The 19,899-nt window shown below is 48.0% G+C and overlaps 2 protein-coding genes across 2 annotated transcripts in view; one reads left to right on the top strand and one right to left on the bottom strand.

Moving 5' to 3' along the window:
* QTRT2 (queuine tRNA-ribosyltransferase accessory subunit 2) overlaps nt 1-19,899 on the bottom strand; it is a 144,624-nt gene that overhangs the window by 55,689 nt on the left and 69,036 nt on the right. The gene's annotated exons all lie outside the window — the stretch shown is intronic.
* Nucleotides 1-19,899, top strand: part of DRD3 (dopamine receptor D3) — a 45,860-nt gene that overhangs the window by 8,496 nt on the left and 17,465 nt on the right. Inside the window, exon 3 of the mRNA XM_072811671.1 lies at nt 9,773-9,885. Coding sequence (XP_072667772.1) covers nt 9,773-9,885 — 113 coding nt within the window. The remainder of the gene's footprint in view (nt 1-9,772; nt 9,886-19,899) is intronic.

The raw sequence follows: 19,899 nt of genomic DNA on the forward strand, positions 1-19,899 counted from the left end.
CATTTATATTTTTGATCCCTCCATTAATAGCACAGAGCCCTCACCAGTCAGATAATGCAGCAGACCCTGGAGAATTCTTCTGGAGAGGAAACATTTCTTAAATGTGAAAGTATTTTCATTTGAAAGTGCAAAACAGAGTCAGGAGGTGATCAAGACAAAACATCCATTTGCTAACAAAGGAATCAGGGTGCCTACACCTGTTCAAGGAACAGATATTCTTACTGAGAAAACATTCAATTACTAAAGAGTTTTTTAAAAACACTTTAATGTACTATTAATATGTCTCTCGTGCACTGTGTACCATGCATCATTTTAAAGAGGTATCCAATGAAGGATCAAAATGATGCTATGATTAAGAGAAATTAAAATTCATCAAATTAATATCTCAGTTAATATTAATAGTGAAGGTGACAGTTAATTAAGTATGACATATCACAGGAGAGCAAAAACCTCAAACATAGGCTGCCTAGACTGGTATCCCTATTAAAGAATGATTGGGAACTAAAATTAGACTTATGATCTCAAAGGGGAAACATAAAGGAGAGAAATCAAGGAAATAGAAAAGGAAACGAAAAGCAGAAAAACATCTGGGCTGATTGGGATAGATATAAAGGTTAAGGGAAGACCTGGAGGAGAACAAAAAGCATTAATTTTTCCCAGTTAGGATAATCCTGATTGTAAAAGATCTTGCAATTATCTTGACTTTTCTGTCAACCCAAACTGACTGAGACAACCTTGAAGTCAGAAGCTATGTCTTTGTTCTTTTTTTTCTGTAGTCCAAACACACTATCTGGCACATAATATATGCTAAATAAATATTTGATATATGAATGATTAAATGAATCTTTCTGTAATGTATGCATTAGATGGGCAATTCCTGCTTATACCATCTGTAGCCATATCTATTGTTTCATTGAGCTGTTTATCTTTTTTACATTCAATAATAATGAGACTGAAAAGGAGTTAGACACCTATGATATTTCTGTTCAAGAGTTAAGGCAGATCAAGTGCTACAAACTAGTATGGATTAGTTAGGGATTCCTAACACCATCATCCCACACCTCAAAGTGTTTCGGTCCACACCTATACATTACAAGGATTCTCACGTCTTTCAGAAGGCTGACTGTCAGAAAGAAATACAGGATGAGGAATTTCACTCTAATAAACATTTTAATTTAATTGCCTCTGAAATAAAACCAGTCATCTGGTATCTATAACAAAGCCACTCAACTGTCCCTTTGTGGTTGCTTCCAGGACTCTGGATAGACCACATTGGAAAATCTCTATAGATACTGGTGTAGGATATTGACCTGGGGATTTTTCCACAGTAGACACCTATGGCATCCCCTTCAAGCCACACCTGCCAAAATTGATGATGTCCCCCTTCTGATGAGCATAGAAAAGCAACTGAGCCCACATAGAGCCAGCATGAAATCTTGCCAAAGGCTTACTGAACTCTCTGCAGGTTGGATCTATGAGTTTTCCCCTATGAGATGAGCTCTGGTAGAGCTCTTGGTTCCCCCTCACAAAATTCAATGTGCATTCCGTCCAATAGGTTAGTTGGTGCAAGTGTTCAGTAATGAAGAGTATGGTCAAATAAGTCTACAAACATATAAAGCAGATTTGGGAGACGTCGCTCCATTGGGAAATGGGCTTTGGGACCTCTTTGGTCTTCCCTAGTTGCTTTAAAGCTCTAGTCAATGCAACTTAATATTTCTGTACCACTTTGCCAACAGTCCACTAAGGTGGACTCTCAATAAAAGATAGAACATGACTTAAAGCAGCCCTAATTAATAGACAACCAGTTAAGATATTAGAAGGTTCTAATCCAAAGGACAGGTCTCTCTAACCCACCACAGTATATATTTTTCTTTTCTTTTTTTAAAGATTTTATTTATTTATTTATTCATGAGAGACATACAGAGAGAGAGAGAGAGGCAGAGACACAGGAAGAGGGAGAAGCAGGCTCCATGCAGGGAGTCCGATGTGGGACTCGATCCCAGGATCATGCCCCGGGCCAAAGGCAGGCGCTAAACCACTGAGCCATCCAGGGATCCCTCTATTTTTCTTCACCTTAAATATTTGCCTGCTTTCTGTGGACCTCAGAAGCAGATAGGGTATCTCAATGAGAGAAAAGAGTAGTTTGAGCCCTTAAAGGGACTATGAATGTATCTCAGAGAAGAGCACAGCATTATTCTCACTAACTTATCTAATGGTGGTACAGTTTGAGTAACTGGCCTAGTAATTACAAGCTTATACCTAAGAGCTCCCTTGAAAGAGGAAAGGATGCAGTGTTGACCACAGCACAGAGACCACTGTAGGCTTGAGGGCCCCCAAGAGGACAGCACAGAAATGAGAACACCATGTGGTAGCCACATTAACTGCCAAATTCACAGCTTCCTGTGCTTTGATTTGAATACATCTATCTTCTTTGAAGGAAATATTGGCTCATACTGGCCAGATACCTTCCCTCGAAGGAAATTTGCCTAATTTTTCCAGGCACCAGTGTGTATGGCTATAAACATTGGAAAACTTTACTAGGCATGGCTTAAACAAATAGGAGTAACTTCTCTCACACAACCAGAATTCTGGAGGAAGGTTGTTGGTGTTGATTCAGCTGTCCCATGGTGTCATGAAAGACCAATCTCTTCTACCCGTGGCAAACTGGCTTACTTCCTTATGCTCTTCATAGGGTGGCTGCCATGGCCCTCAGCATCATGGCAGTATTCATAAATAGGATGGGTGAGGACAGCAAAGAAGGAAACGGGAGGAGCCCTTTCCTGGGACGCCTGGGTAGCTCAGTGGCTGAGCATCTGCCTTTGGTTCAGGTCACGATCCCGTGGTCTTGGGATCAATTCCCACATCAGGTTCCTCTCAAGGAGCCTGCTTCTCCCTCTGCTTATGTCTCTGCTTCTCTCTCTCTCTCTCTGTCTCTCATGAATAAATAAATAAAATCTTAAAAAAAAAAAAAAAAGCCCTTTGCCTGGAGTGCCTCAAAGCATCCCCTAAGGGACTTCACTTAAGTTTAATTAGCCGAAATTGGATCATAAGGGAAGGATACAGGGGAGGATAGAAAAGAAAGTGAAAATATGGGTTTTACTTAAAAAGAAGACGTGGTATGGGGAACTGCTGTGAGATAGACAAATAAAATGTCATAGGACATTGTGCTTCTGGAATTCACCAGGATGAATGTTACCCTGCACAGCATTATGCTATGAGAAAGACTCAGAACTGGGCGTCAGAAGTCTTGGAATCAAGGGAATAAGATGGAGGTGACAAGCATACTTAACCTATCTCATAGCTTGATGTTAGGCTTCACCATTGCCAATGGAGAAAGTGCCTTGATAACTAAAAAATGTGAGCTATAAACATCTTAGTTAAGACACTTTTAACATTAAGTAAAAGAAAACTTAATTCTAATTGACTTAAACAATAAACAGAATGCATTGTTCTTTAAAAGTCCTGTGGTAGGGTGGGCTGCAGGCATAGTTTGAGCAGGATCCCAGCTCCATTTCTCTACAGTTCTCTCAGCTTCCTTCTATGTGTTGACATTATCCACAACATAGGGCAAGCTGTAGACCTCACATGTGTGCACCACACCATTCACACCAAGACAGAAAATCTTTGTCCAGAATTTCTAGTAGAAGTGTCAAGGAGTACTTTGATTGGACTGGCTTCTGGCACTTGATTTTCTCTAATCACTGGATAGAAGAGTTGGTTTAGCACATGGAAGGAACACATCAAAGACCTGCTCAGGAATTTCATGGATTCCCAGTGGAATTCAAGGACTATTGCAATGAAGGCAGAGGACAGCCAGCAAGTACATACCACAGTGGCTTTCACCGTACCATTCTCATCATTAAGGCACACAGGAGCGTGGGCTTGGCCTGGGAGACTAGCAGGGGCTGGTCACTGACATTCATCGGTTTTCTTTGTCCTCAGGCCTAGCAGAGGAATTCAGGATGAAAATCATGCAAGTAATCTCAGGGTAGGTTATATGGCAGAGGGCCCTCGCCTGGCTCTCTTTAATTCAGCTTGCCGCATTTTCTCGAAAACTCGCTTCTGTGCCATAACAAATAGTTCTATCTCTGATTCCCTCTCAAGTTTTTAATTTCCTGCTTTAGAAGCTGCAGTCTGTGTGGAGCTCCCTCTCCAAGCACAAACATCCCATTTTGTTCCACTCGGTTAAGCACCTTTTGTGATGTTTAATGCACTTATATCAGGGCAGAAAGGCAACGCAAGCAGCCAGAGGAACATTTAGAATACTAAACTCAGAATACTTGGGTCCCAGTGTGGACAGGAAAAAAGATGTGAGAATAGAGTAATATAGACCAAGCCAAAAAGAGTGGGGGCGGAGGGGGGGCATTCAGACAGAGAGTCCCACCACAGGCAGTGATCAAGGTCAGATAGTGATGATGGGAAAGAGCAACACTATTTTGGGAGAGACGAACCTTTGGGCCTTGTAATGACATTGATTGTTTTTTTTTTTTTTTTTTTGACATTGATTGTTAAAAATAAAGGAGGGTCTGCATTTTCAATGGGTTCTCCCATGACTCTTACACATCTAAACGCATCTAAACTTTGAGCAGTTCTGAGCAAAACCTTTATTACAGAGAGCTGCTTGTTCAAAATACAGACTGCTGGGTCTACCCCAGATCTACCAAACCCGAATTTCCAGGGGAAAGTCTGCAGTAATTGTACCAGTGCCCCTCCCCAGCCCTGGGTAATTTGTGCAGGCACCTGGTCACCTGCTACAAACTGACATTTAGGAACCACTAATCTATAAACCACCCCCCATCTCACAGATGAGGAAATTGAAATTCAGATCATTGGATCCCCTATCTTGCCTCACAACAATCTCTCTGCCCCCCAAAAAGATTCCAAACGTAGCAAACAAAAGTGGACTGAAGAGGCTAGAGAAGTCCATTTTTGTGCCTTGGACACCTCCCCAAACAACTAAAAATCCATCTGCTAGAGCAGGAATTCTTAATCAGGGGAGTCCATCAACTTGGACGTAAATAAAATCACTTCTTTATTTTCACTAAACTGAAATTTAGTATTTTCTTCAAGTATGAATATAGGCATTAACCAGAGCAGAAGAAATCCTTAGTGTCACCAGTTGAAATCACAGATATTTATATTTTCAAATCACATTACAATTGTCGCAGATACCTTGAAATACCATTGACATTCACCAGTACTTTGAAATCATGAGAATTTTGGACCGGTCGCTATGTTTTGTTACTTAATGCATTATTAAAGAAGCACATATATTCAAATACTTTGGTCATTACATTTCAATATAATTGGTATTCTTTGTGATCCGTTATATTTTATTATATTCACTTAAAAATATTCTTCTGAGAAGGGAACCATGAGACCAAAGGGATCCATGGGACACAGAATGCTCAAGGAGCCCTGCTTTTAGGGATGACCATTTCTGAAGACAATATCATGCCCCTGGATCCCAGACCAGTGTTTCCCAAACCTCCTTAGGAAGCAGAAGAATTCACTGGAGGGACTTATTATTCTGAGTGGGGCCTGGGAATCATTTTGTTTAATAAGAGCCTTAGGTGATTTGGGAAATGCTGCCTTATAATCAGTAAATTTGGGAAATGCTGCCTTAGGCTGTGTCTGTTGGAAATCAATAGCCAACTTCAGTACCTGAAGACACTTTCTTGCTTACTCCCACCTTCTGTATTGCCAAAGGGAGTTAGTTATATTCATTAGCAAGTGAGAGTTAACACCACCTGGCTACTGAGAATTCTGTAGTGAGCTACTCATTAGAATTTAGGAGAAAGGTAAAATCATGTCTCTAAAGAGCCCTAAACCCATCAGATTTTGGTCTTGCTTTTTTTTTTTTTTTTCTGCTTTAATTTCAAAATTCCCTTTCCCTTTTATGTTCCCCCCCACACTCTGCCCTTACCTCACCATCTGCACTGTTCTCATTGTATCACAGTTATTTTCTTAGTGTCTCTCTCCTGGGCCCTCTCTTCACCCACACCCACTCACACGTGAGCCCCCAGCAGTGGCGTGGCAAGGTGCTACCCACTGAAAAGCAAAATAGAGCGATCGGGAATATGAAGAATCTGAAATTCCAGCTTCTTTACCAGCTACGTGTCCTTAGGCAAAGCACTCAACCGTTCTCAGTCTCCATTTCTTTACCTATAACATTGGAAATAATATTTACCTCATCAGGTTGCTATGAGACCATGTGTGAGAGTTGCTTAAGCATGGTGTTGGCCCTTTGCAGCTCTATGGACTGCTTACTATTATTTACTTGATGTGCAGGACTCCAGTAATTTTTTTTAAGTTTTTCCATTACACGTGCCACCAGTTAGAGACTCACCTTAAGGAGTAAGCTCCAGGGAAGGTTAAATGATGGCATCTTAGTGGGAGTTACTTCAATCTGCTGATCAGATCATTTGGGGGTTTTTTTTGTTTTTGTTTTGTTTTGTTTTGTTTTTTTGACACTTAGCTGAGATTAAGGAGAATGGGACTTTTTCTAGCAGAATTGGAGATGGGAGAAGAGGACAGTCAAAATAGGGTGGCACAGGAGAAGCCAAGGGACAGCTAGAAGGGCTTTGGCCCTGCGGGGCAAAAGAAGCAGGGTACCAAAAACCTTGCCAACTGTGTGCTTTCACTAGACCCCAAGGCCAGCAGCCACCTCTATCTTTTGCACTATTTTTGGAACTCTGTGATGAAGGCAATCAGAGAGAAAGGAGTGCCATTTCCTAGAAGGGAGGTGATGCAGCGTGTCACACAAAAATCCTTGATGAGCGCATGGTTTTCTCCCTGCCCCTTGCGTCTGCCCATTCCCATCATTTTCCAACAACTGCCCCCTCCTGACTCGACGCTCAAGCATAGCAGGGCAGGTCACAGCCTACATTCCAATGCCCTGTCTGCCTCTGCTAGCTGTGCCACCCCTGGTGAAGTACTAGACCCTTTCCCAGGTTTTGTCCCTTTTTCTGCAGTGAAAACAGTAGCCACCTGTCACGGGATTATAAGCAGCAATAGAGGCATTGTATGTAAAGTGCTTTGTAGAACATCAGACTTTGTAAGCATTCAGTAAACGTTAGCTAGTAGTATTAATACAGATTATGTCAGAGACCATTCACTCTTCCAGAATATACTTGCCCGCTGGGTACTGCTCTAGGAGCCGAGGATGCAACAGCAAACAAGTCAAAGTCCCTGCTCCTACAGAATTAAGTAACAGCCATTTACTTTCCTAGCAAGTAAGTATATAATTTGTTCCCAAAAAGCTTTAAGAGCATATACAGTTAAAAACAAATTCAGTTTTCAGAATCTAAACTTTCAAAACTATAGAAATTCCCCAAATGGGGATCCCTGGGTGGTTCAGCAGTTTAGCGCCTGCCTTTGGCCCTGTGATCCTGGAGACCTGGGATCGAGTCCCATGTCAGGTCCCTGCATGGAGCCTGCTTCTCCCTCTGTGTCTCTGCCTCTCTCTCTCTCTCTCTCTCTCTGTGTGTGTGTGTGTGTGTCTCATGAATAAATAAATAAAATCTTTAAAAAAAGAAAAGAAATTCCCCAAATGGGTCATGTGGGTAAGTGACCCATGGAAAAGTAAGTTCTCAATAAACATTAGATTGTATTAACGATGTTAAGACCTCATGATGATCTCTGGTTATTTTATTTAAGAATACCTTGCTCCTCAGTCATCATATAAATTCTTCAAGGACAGGACCCGAAGTACATTTTTAAAACTTCTTAAAACACATAACAAATCCTCCTTCTATGAACTAAGTATCAGGGGCTTCACAACTACTTGCTTTATGAATGAATGAATTAACTAATTAATTAACTAACCATCAAATAAACCCACAGCAAGCACTGGAGCTTGCTGTCGTCATAACTATCCTCTCTCACCTACATTTTTACTCTCAGCTTACAGACACAGACAGATTTTCACAACTTTGCAAAACAAAAAGTGAGGTTTACCCAATTTAATACATAAATTAAGTAATAGACACATGTTAAAATGAGACCTAGTATACAAAATTCAACCTCTGCAAGAAGCTTTTACAGCATACAACCATCCTATGTACTGAGAAAACCATCCTTTATTCTCCTGGATCCCTTAAATCGTAGTGCTATTATGACTATACAGTTCCCTTTTTATGAGTTTCTCATTCTCAGAATTCCTATAAATTCATATTAGGCCTTATTTATACAAAGCCAAACGGCTGAACTAAAAGAAAGTGAATCTGCAACCTAATGAACAAAAATAATGACTTCTTCACTAGTTTGAACTTTTCATTGTTGCTTTTCAGCAAAATATCTTTGGTCAGGGTTTCTCAAAATAGAGTCTGGAGATGACTAACTATAGGGCTAAAATCAGATGCTGAAAAGAAATAAGTCTAAGGGGAAAGACGTGATTGGGGTGAGAGGCTTTCAGAACCTTTCTTTAGTGGGCTAAATCAGGAATGAACAGGAAAGTGTCCTGGCCATGTAATAAGAATCTTGGGTGACAAAAAGTCACCAGAGCAACAGCACCATCTTTACACACTCTCTCGTTTGCTCAATATCTGTTTTTCCCTTAAGAAGCTACTTTAGAGGCTACTGTACCTATTTTTCACTCCCGTTCCTCTTAAATAGCCATCGGTCCAGCCCAGCAGGGATATCATGAGCACAGCTACAGCTGGGGGCACGAAGCTTCATGGGGTTTCTCTTTGAGAACCATAGTCACCGCAGACAGGAAGCTGGCAAACGCACAAAGGCCTCAGGACCCAAGAATTGGAGTCTATGGACACTCTGAAAGTGACAATCTCCCTGACATATCGCTCTGGTTTGATTAGATGATGTTAAACATTTCAAAATAAGATAGAAATGTGCTAGAATCTATATTCAATTACCTAAGTTCCTGACTCTGTAAGCATTACTGGGAGGAAGTTTCAGAGCTTGGAACATACGTGTAAATGCGTGAAGTTGGGACTGTCCTCACTGGTGCTATGAGTGGTAGAGAGGACCTGAGCGCCTTTCCAATGCCCTGGACCCCTTCCCCACCCCCACCCCCCAGCTCCTGGGAACTGAAACCAGGGTGTTCAAGGCAGGCACACTGGCACAGACTTATTTCACAGAGGTTCTTACAGATATGCTTCCAAGCTTTAAAAACAGAAGCCAGCTAGATTTTCATTTTAGAGGTAAGTTCTATGACAAATGTGCCCTCTGCTTATTTCCTGAGTATATGGTGAGCTTTCCGCTGTGGGGAGGGCTTCAGAAAGGCAGTGTGGGCACAGTGCACACATCTGGCTCTCACCCAAGCTCTTTCACTACCAGCTGGACATCTATGGGCATCACTTAACCACAATGAGCTTTAGTTGCCTCCTGAGTTTGAACTAGATCAGTAATTCTCAAGCCTTGGTGGATGGGTATGGGGACAGGGGGAACTGGAGGGAGTATTTAAAAAATGAAAATTCATTGGCTCCAGCTTCAGAGATTCTGACTCAGTTGGCCTAGAGAAGGGTTCAGAAACTGTATCTTTAATGAGCACCCCACTGTGGACCACACTTTGAGAGACATTGGACTAATTCCAGCTCTAATGTTCTAACATTCTGTGAATTTGTCCTTCCTTGAACAACCATCTTGAGCAGCCGGGCACTCCCTCAGCATCTGCCTGCCCTTGGCAACAAGAGTACTGACCACATGGAGGGTATGTGGAGGGTAGCCTCAGGAAGACAGCAGAGTTGACTGGGTTTTGTGGGGGAGGTGGCGGTGGGGGGGCTATACTAACAGCCTTGTCTCTGCCGCTCAGGTGACAGGTGGAGTCTGGAACTTCAGCCGTATCTGCTGCGATGTTTTCGTCACCCTGGATGTCATGATGTGTACAGCCAGCATCCTGAACCTCTGTGCCATCAGCATCGACAGGTAGGGCTGGGATTCCCCTTCCAGCAGGTTCAGGCTGCTAGGTGGTACAGGAAACCAGCCTGGGGAAACTGCTCCTGCTGTGTATGATGCCCAGGCTTTGCCTTGGAGGGCCCTGGGGTCTCTGCCAAGTAGGACTTAATCACTAGGACATTTTCTCCTCTCTCTTTTTCTTTTAAACTATGATTTGCAGTAGAGAAGGGACCCCTGTGGCAGGAGAAAAACAATCATCCTATAAGCTTTCCTGGCCTTTCCTGCTTCCCAGACCCCTAAAGAGGATTCTGGTTTTGCCTTTTTGCCATCCTTTAGGGCTTTTGTGATTCCTCATGGAGAGCAAATGAGGGATGGAGGAGGGGGAACAAGGCCAGAAGGTGAGCCAACAAGAGTTGGGAGGAAAGTTTCTTGTGACTATTTTGTTGCTTTTTTGGTAAAGTGGAGGAAGAAAGGAGGGGGAAGAGGGAGAGAAGAGAGAAAACCTTGGGAGGATTTGCAAGGAGGCAGAGAGGAGAGAAGTGGATGGGAGAAGGGCAATCACAGGAACTATGGCTGTGATCTAGCTATTTATTAATATCCTTCATAGAGTTTAAGGTAAATAAGTAAACAATGATGTTCGTTTTGAATTGCTTTTTGGTTGCTGGTGTGGATCTTTGTGATTGTGACTCAAACTGGCACATGTTCCACCTGAGTGGCATGGCTTTCCATCCCGAGGAATGAAGAGTGTGCTGCCCTGGCCCTGGGGCACCTCTCTTCCTCGCTTCTCCTCTTGTTGTGTTTTTTTCCCTCTTTTCCCTTTTCCCAGCCTGGGCCTTGGACGTCCCCAGGGCTCCCCTGGACATCTCCAGGCCCACAGAGAGCCCTGGGAAAGGAGTTTGCTCTCTGCAGCCCAGGGCCTCTGTTGCCACTCAAGGGCCTCCAACCTTCCCTTCTTTGGGTCCCCTCTCACTGTCCTCCCCACCCACTGTCCACCTCTTCTCTGTCCTCCACTCCTCCCAGAAGTACCATATACCCACTCCTTAGCCTGAACAGGGGAGCCCAAACAAGGTCTGCCAATCATTGAGAACTTACCACCCAGTGCTAAGGCTCTGACACACACTCACTCCTTCATTCTATCTTCACAACAACTCAACTGCTACTATTGACTTCATTTCCAGTTTCTTAGGGGAAGGAAGGAATTTGCCTAAAGTCACATCCTCATAGGGAGCCGTGCCAGCACTGGAATTCATGTCTATCTGACTCCAAGTTCATAACCTCAGGCTTTGTGCTAAGCCTCCTCAAATCTCTAGCTACACCTCTACGATCTCCCCTGAGTTTCAAGCCACCTTACCACCTGGATAGCTCACTGGCTCCTTAAAATGTTAAAAGCCAAACCCTCAAACCCTCAAAGCACCAAACCATCTTGACTTGATCATCCCTTATTGGCAGCATCATTGCCTCATAATCTCAGGTTTGGTTCCACTCCTCTCTCTTCCTCATCTAAGCAGACAAGGCTTATAGACTCTATTTTTGCCATTTCTTCCCCAAATTTGCCCCTATCTTTCCTTTCTTTTTTTTTTTTTTTTTTTTTTTTTTTTTTTTTTTTTTATCTTTCCTTTCTTACCGTGCCTGCTTATTTTAGGTTCCTATGACCTCTCACTGGACTTTTACCACAGCCTCCTAACTGGTCCTACACGCCACTCTCAGAATTATTCCCCCAGCAATAAAGTCCAAATGTCCATTGCGCTCCCTCCATGGAGCACTGTCTTCTTCGCCATCTCCTTGGCCTGTGGAATAAATGTTAGAATTACCTTCCCAGCCTAGGATTTTAAGTTTTCTGCACTATGGCCTCAATCTATCTTTCATTCTCGTCTCTTTCTGGGTTGCTCCATGGCCTCTCTTCCTTCAAAGTCTACCACACCCTGGCCCACGAAGCCCTGGCAAATTTCTACCACTTGATTCCATTGCCCCTGAACTCTCATAGTGCTTTCTCTGTAACTATCATAAGGCATCTCTAGCCTCCCTTTAGCTAGAGGTCCTAAAGCAGGTCTTCCTCATTTCCCCTCCTTTGACATTTACACACCCCCACCCCCGGGGTTGTGTCCTCTCCATCAACAGCCTAAACTCCCTTTCATGTGCTAAGTTGAGAATCTTGAATAACAACCAAAGAATGAACCTGGAAACCCCACCCTCTAATGATACTACTGCAGACCATCCATCCAGCGAACTGGATAGTCTTTTGACTTTTATCACTTGATTGGCTCTCCAACTGAGAAAGAAAATCAAAGAACATGGCCAGAAGGCTGGGACTCACACCATTAAAGAATGTGTTTAAAAATAAAGGGAGATAGTTGCATAGTTCTATAAATACACCCCAAAACACTGAATTGTACGCTTTAAATGAATGAATTGTGTGATATGTGAATTATATCTTGATAAAGCTGTTTTAAAATGAGGGGATCGTTAGGGATTTTATAATATTTTTAGCTCTCTGAGAATAGAACTCTGCTTATAACATGTAAGCCTTTTGTGTGATTTCCGGACATTTAGTACCTAAATATATAAGTGACATAAGTAGCAGCCTGCATCTGGTTTGCTGTATCATCACCTCTACCACCCAAAAACTCTTACAGTAGTCCTAGCTCTTCATCACCCATGTGCCTCCCTGCTGTGCCAAGTACAGACGTTGAACAAAGAATATTAAACTGAATCGAGTGGTCCTTGCCTGAGGTAGCCAGGGTTTAGAGCACAGATATGCCCCTTCAGAAAGAACATGAGCGACTGGGTGAAGATGAGCCTTGGAGCAGGGAGCTTAGAGGCAGCCCCCCTCCTGGCTTCCCAGTTCCCAGCCTTCCTCTGTACTCTCTTAAGATTGTGCCTCCACACTCCACCCACACACAGTCGCACACGTGGGGCCTGCAGGTGAGGTGGTACGGGCTGTGTCCCGCACAAGCGTTTGGGAACTGAGTTCAGCCAGTGTTTCTTTGCAAACCTTGAGTCGGCCAGGAGAGGGTGCCTTTTTCCAACCTGCACGAGAGCACCATTTCACTGGCAGCAGCTGCCCTTGACATACACTTCCACTTTTCACCACAACCAACAAGAATAAACCTTGAATTGGCTTCTGTCCCATGGAGGAAAAGCCCCAGAATGCATTGCCCTCACCACCTGAAATCTGAAGAACAAGCCATGCCTTGGCCCCAAGGGAGAAGGAAGCTTTCTTCTTGTATGTTGACATGAACCCATCCTCATCAAACCTAAAGATGGAGCCTCTTCTCTGTTCTAGGAGTGAGACTCGGCCTTGGAAAAGCTGTCTCCATCATCCTTCACGGCAGCGTGCAGTACACAGCATTAAATTCTGTTCATGGGATGCCAAATAGCTGGTCAATTCATTAAAAATGCAGTCATTCATGCAGACCTTTGGTCTGCACACAATGCTACTCACCAGTCTGACACACTTGACCAAATGGATTCAGCATTTTTTGGCCATGAAGCCCTGGTATGTAATAACAGGGTAGTAAGAGCTAGGAAAGGAAACGAAATGATAAAAAGAGGTTTTGAAAGCAAGTAATACTATTGTCATTAGATTCTTAGGCATAGCCCTGGATGCTTGGATTAATGCTGCCTTTTCTTTTTTAAAAAGCACAAGCCCCTACCACCACCACCCCCCTTGGCGCCTTGCCTCCCCAGGGGGCCAGCCCCCTCCCACAGCATCCTGGGTCAGAACTAGCTCAGGGAGAGGGCTGAGAAAGTGTCAGAGGAGGAGGACGCGTTCTGATCGGTGAGAATTAGAGTCCTCCGCTAGGGGCCCAGGAATAATGCAACCAAATTCATTCACCAGGGAGTTCTTTAAGTGGCTCTCAAATGGCACCCATCACACAGGCAAGCCTCCGCGTCTTTGCAGCAAGCACAATAGGTACCAGATGAGTCACAGGCACCTTGGATTTTTCGTTTGCATCTAAATAAGCACTTTATATTTGCAAAGGGCTTTCCAGTCATTTGCAAAAAGCTTTCTCCTTCAACAATTCCACGAGGGGAGTCCACAGAACTAAAGATTTATTGAGCCCCCTGTCTGACCAAATAAAAGGTGGTGAAAAGCAGCCCGCACAGAGCTCCGGGGCTCATTAAACCCAGGCAGGGAGTTAGACTCCGGCCCTCCCACCCAGGCCAGCCTCCTTCCTCCCCCACTGCCCACTTCCTGAGGGGGCACCCCAATCGGTCCCCCCCCCACACACACACCTCCTGCCCTAGGACAGGGCTTCAGGTGGTCACATTTTGCCAGGATCCCAAGACTTTTGGTAGAGTGACAAGCCTACGACCCCCAGTCGCAGACTTGGGAGTCAGAGATGTCACAGAGGCTCCCAGGGGCTCCCGCAGCCTCTTGGCCGAGTCTGGGGCTAGAACCCGGGCCTCCCGACTCCACTACAGTGAGTGCCCGTCACTGGCCGCAGTAGGGCGAGGGCACCAACGGCGCGCCCCTGGCCATGCCAGCACCCGCCACTGACGTGCTATTTCCTGAAGTAGAAGAAGCATATTGCCCACGTCTTCGTGCCCTGGCTCCTCCGGCTCATCTCAACTTGCATGAGTCTAAACGCAGCTACCATTTCTGGAGCACGTACACGGGCCAAGCAAAGAGCTTTTCACTATTGCTAACCCTCACGATACCCCGGCAAGATAGGGGTGTTATCCTCACTTCACAAGTGAGGAGTGTGAGGCTAGACTGTGTAGCCTGCCCAGCTCACACCACTGGTAGGCGCGGGAGTCACAATGCAGTCGCCGGGTCACCGTCTTTCTTGAACAGCCCAGAGCTGCAGGCCGCAGGGGCGCCTACCACCCTCTGGGCCCCCAGCTCTGGAGCCCCCCGCTGCCTGGCTATGCCCTCTGGGCCCCCAGCTCTGGAGCCCCCCCTGCTGCCTGGCAACCCCTCTGGGTCCCCCAGCTCTGGAGCCCCCCCCCACCCCCCCGCTGCCTGGCTACGCCCTCTGGGCCCCCAGCTCTGGACACCACCCCACCACTGCCTGGCTATGCCCTCTGGGCCCCCCCAGCTCTGGAGCCCCCCTGCTGCCTGGCTACGCCTCTGGGCCCCCCAGCTCTGGAGCCCCCCCGCCTGGCAACCCCTCTGGGCCCCCCAGCTCTGGACACTCCCCCCCCGCCTGGCAACCCCTCTGGGCCCCCCAGCTCTGGAGCGCCCCCCCCGCCTGGCAACCCCTCTGGGCCCCCCCAGCTCTGGAGCCCCCTGCTGCCTGGCTATGCCCTCTGGGCCCCCCAGCTCTGGAGCCCCCTGCTGCCTGGCTATGCCCTCTGGGCCCCCCAGCTCTGGAGCCTCCCCCCCGCCTGGCAACCCCTCTGGGCCCCCCAACTCTGGAGCCCCCTGCTGTCTGGCTATGCCCTCTGGGCCCCCCAGCTCTGGAGCCCCCCCCCCCCCCCCGCTGCCTGGCTACGCCCTCTGGGCCCCCAGCTCTGGACACCACCCCACCACTGCCTGGCTATGCCCTCTGGGCCCCCCCAGCTCTGGAGCCCCCCTGCTGCCTGGCTACGCCTCTGGGCCCCCCAGCTCTGGAGCCCCCCCGCCTGGCAACCCCTCTGGGCCCCCCAGCTCTGGACACTCCCCCCCCCGCCTGGCAACCCCTCTGGGCCCCCCAGCTCTGGAGCGCCCCCCCCGCCTGGCAACCCCTCTGGGCCCCCCCAGCTCTGGAGCCCCCTGCTGCCTGGCTATGCCCTCTGGGCCCCCCAGCTCTGGAGCCCCCTGCTGCCTGGCTATGCCCTCTGGGCCCCCCAGCTCTGGAGCCTCCCCCCCGCCTGGCAACCCCTCTGGGCCCCCCAACTCTGGAGCCCCCTGCTGTCTGGCTATGCCCTCTGGGCCCCCCAGCTCTGGAGCCCCCCCCCCCCCCCCCCCCCCGGCCTGGCAACCCCTCTGGGCCCCCCAGCTCTGGAGCCCCCTGCTGCCTGGCTATGCCCTCTGGGCCCCCCAGCTCTGGAGCCCCACCCCCACCCCCCCACCCCCGCCTGGCAACCCCTCTGGGCCCCCCAGCTCTGGAGCCCCCTGCTGCCTGGCTATGCCCTCTGGGCCCCCAGCTCTGGAGCCCCCACCGCCTGGCTACAAAATCCGCCTCTACCTCCTAATAGCAGTGTGACCCGCAGCAAGGCCGTCAGCCTCTCTGGGCCTCAGCTCCCCTCACTGCTCCGTGGAGATCATAGCAACAAGAGTTAGCACAAGGATTAAATAAGTTCATATATGTGAAGCACTTCAACAGTTGCCTGGCATAGAGAAAGTTGACATACTTGTTTGTTTGATCAATACCTTCAACGTTCCTTTTAAGGTTCCCAGGAGCAAGGGGACAGATACCCATAAATGCATGGATAGGAAGAATCACAGATCCCTCGGGGCCGGCACCGCAAGATGACAACAATAACAACACTGGTTTTTTGGATGCTGAATAGGTACCAGGCATGGTGCTAAAGGACTTCGCAGAATAATCTTTTTTTTTTTTTTTTTTTTTTTTTTTTTTTTAATGCATGAGAGACACAGAGAGAGGCAGAGGGAGAAGCAGGCTCCATGCAGGACTGGATCCCGGGTCCCCAGGGTCACGCCCTGGGCCAAGGCAGCAGCTCAACCGCTGAGGCCCCGGGCCCCCCCGCAGAGCTCAGCTTAGGCAACGTTCCTAACAGCCGTCTCCTGCTGCATCGTTTCCCCTAAGGTGCAGATAAGGACACTGAGTCTCAGGGCAGCCTTAGTGCCCCCCGCCCCCCCCCCCCCCCCCCAGGCCACACCGCTAAGCGCAAGAACGGGGATTCCCAGCTCCCGGGCTCAAGCACCTTGCGCCCCGCCGGGGTCCTGGCCACGCCAGGGAGCGCGCAGCGAGCCAGGGGAGCCCGGGCCAGGGGGCGAGGGGGCGAGGGGGGCCCGTCCGGGGGGCCGAGGCGGAGCAGCCGGCTCCCCTCCCCCTCCCCGCCCCCCCACCCGGCCCGGGAAGCCCGCAGGTGCGCGGCGCCGGCAGCTCTCGCTGCGTTAGGGTGCCCTCCGATGGCCGGCTGCGGAACTGCACCCGCTGCGACCCCGCGGGCGGGCTCCGGGCCGCGCATCCTGCGCGCAGGCCTATCGGGGGCGCGGTGCTCCCCGTTGATTCCAAAGTTTCCGTCGTGTCTCCCTCCCCCACCAAAAAAATACAAGGAAAAAAATGAAACGTGATGATGCTAAATGTATTTCATCTCTCACCTCTTCACCCGAGTTAAGGATTTCCCGCACTGACTCACGTGCGTCTGCAAGCTGCGCTCCCCTGGTCCACATGCAGTTCTGGGCTCCCCTCCCCGAGGGCTTGATCAAGGTAGCGTGGCCTGGGAATCTGCATTTTCACAGGCCCCTCTTCCTCTCCCCCCCCCCCCTCGCCTCCGCCCCAGGTAATTAATAGACTCTAATTGGGGGAAGTTCTGGGAATCCAAAGCGGTCTCACAGAGAATGCCCCCGCTCATGCCACCTGTCCTGAGGGAGCCCTCGTCCCCATGAGGCCTCAGAGGCCCTGCAGCGCCCCTGAGAGGGAGCGGGGTGTGCAGGAGAACCGCAGACCTCAGGTGGGAGACCGGGCTCTTCCGCCCCCCTGTGGGACCTTGGGGTTCATCAGGTACCCTCTCTAGGTCTCCCATTCCTCCTCTCTACCGTGGAGCCCGTGGTCCTTAACTCCACTGAATTAACAGGGACTTCTAAGGAGTTGCTGAACATGAATTAAAGTGCACCTGGGACGATGCACTCAGCGGTGTGCTGGGAGCCAGCTCATGAGGACTCGCAAGAGCTGGAAGGCAAGATTCTAGGAATTTTTTGAGCCTGGGATTAAATCTTTGGTGTAGCTTTAAATAGGCAATGGTGAGAGTATTTATACCATGAAAATTGACAAATGGTACAGATGAGAGCCGTTTTCACCTGGAGAACCAGTTGTTAGCTATTTAGCAGCACAGCACTGAATGTATGCGATGGTCAGGCTCCTTTTGTTTTTTTTTTTTTTTTTTTTTTTAAGATTTTTATTTGTTTATGTGACACAGAGAGAGAAAGCACAAATGGGGAGCAGCAGACAGAGGGAGGAGAAGCAGGCTCCCCGCTGAGCAGAGAGCCCGACATGGGGCTGGATCCCAGGACCCTGGGATCACCACCTGAGCCCAAGGCAGATGCTTAACTGACTGAGCCACCCAGGCACCTCGGTCGGGCTCTTTTTCATCAAAGGGTGTTAGGTGAAGAGAAGGTAAGGGGACAACTGCAGGTGTGGACAGAAGGAAGCCTTTCCGACCCCAGCTCCCATCAGCTGTTTGGTCACCAGAGTGGTTTGGGCTCAAGGCTAAACCTCTCTTCCAAGGCACCTGTGGGATCACTGCTGGGGGCCAGACATATTTGACTTGAAGCCCAGCCCACTGCCCCAGCAGTGTCTGAAGTCCTAAGGAGAGTGACAGGCCTAGAGGAACACCAGGTACTACTCGGCTGCTCCTTGATCAAAGGGAGGATTTACAACACGTGCATCAGAAGAGGGGAACTGAGTTCTCACGGCCCCCTTTGGGGTGGATGCTTGGATCTTTTTTTTTTTTTTAAGATCTTTTATCTATTTATTCATGAGAGACATGGAAAGAGAGAGGGAGAGACACAGGCAGAGGGAGAAGCAGGCTCCATGCAGAGAGCCCGATGTGGGACTCGATCCCGGGACTCCAGGATCACGCCCTGGGCCAAAGGCAGGCACTAAACCGCTGAGCCACCCAGGGATCCCCGGTTGCTTGGATCTTAATCTGACTTTATTAAACACGGACCTGTTTCTCCCTCTTGAGAAAAAAGCTACCTCTGTCACACATCACGGTACCAAGGTCAAGTCCTGTAGAGCTGACTCTGAAGCTGCTCTTGTAGAAATAAAAATCCTAACACACAAACCCTAAAGCCAGATGCACAAGAGGTGATGGCACAGAGAGGAGCACGTGTGCCACAACCCTTCCAACCCAGGGTCTGTTCTTCCCTTCCTCAGCCCCAAGCCTAGATGGACACACAAGAGGAGCTAAGAAGGATCCTGCTCTGAATCTGGCCTTTAGCTTCCGTGAACCCTGAAGATGACAAAACTTGAGCCACAGCTACACACACTAGATTCCTTGAGCTTGGTTTAGAATTGTCCTCTTATGGGGAAGGCCTTCAGGATCCACGAGGCAAGCAATCAACAGCTTCTTACCACTTGCTTGGCACAAGGACCTCTGAGGAATACCAAGGCTATCACATGTTTTGAGTCACCAAGTAACAAATCATATGGGAGCTACGTCTCTCCAGCCATAAGGCATGCAGTTGTCTAGCCTCCTTATTGAACTTGCCCAGTCTCTTTTAAGGGATTACCTGGTTAAGCCAGGCCCACCCAGGATAATCTCCCTTTAAAGGATTAACTCAGTCTATTGATTAGTTATCTAATCACAGCAATGACATCACATGTTATTCTCAGGTTCAGCCAACAGTCGATGCAGAGGATTGAATACGGGGCAGGAATCTTGGAGTCCATTTTAGAATTCTGCTTTTCTCAAGCAGTTTCCAGCTGGGGGGTCAGGGATGGGGAGGACATGATGAAATCTACTTTTAGAGCCTGGCAACAGGGACCAACCAGGAGGCTGTGGCCATCACAGGGAGCAACTGGTAGGAAAGAGATGCATGGATAAATGGGGAAGACATAAAAAGCATATGTATAGGGCCAGCTATCTTTCTGCTCAGTAGCTGGAAATGTGTGAGAGGAGTTGCCACAGAAAAGACAACATCCAATAACACGAGGAACTATGCATTGACCGTGCAAAAGCATGTGCTGTAGACCGAATGTTTGTGGCTCCCCCAAATTCATATGTTGAAATCCTACCCCCCAAAGTGATGGTATTAGGAGGTGGGAACTTTGGGTGATGATGAGGTCATGAGAGTGGAGCCCTCACGAATTGGATCAACGCCCTTAGTAAAGAGACCCCATAGGGTTCTCCTTCGCCCCTTCTGCCGTGTGAGGCCACAGTGAGGAAACAGCCATCTATGAACAAGGAAGTGGGCTCCGACCAGACATT

This window comes from Canis lupus, chromosome 35 (assembly GCF_048164855.1).
Source record: "Canis lupus baileyi chromosome 35, mCanLup2.hap1, whole genome shotgun sequence".
Lineage (NCBI taxonomy): Eukaryota > Metazoa > Chordata > Mammalia > Carnivora > Canidae > Canis > Canis lupus.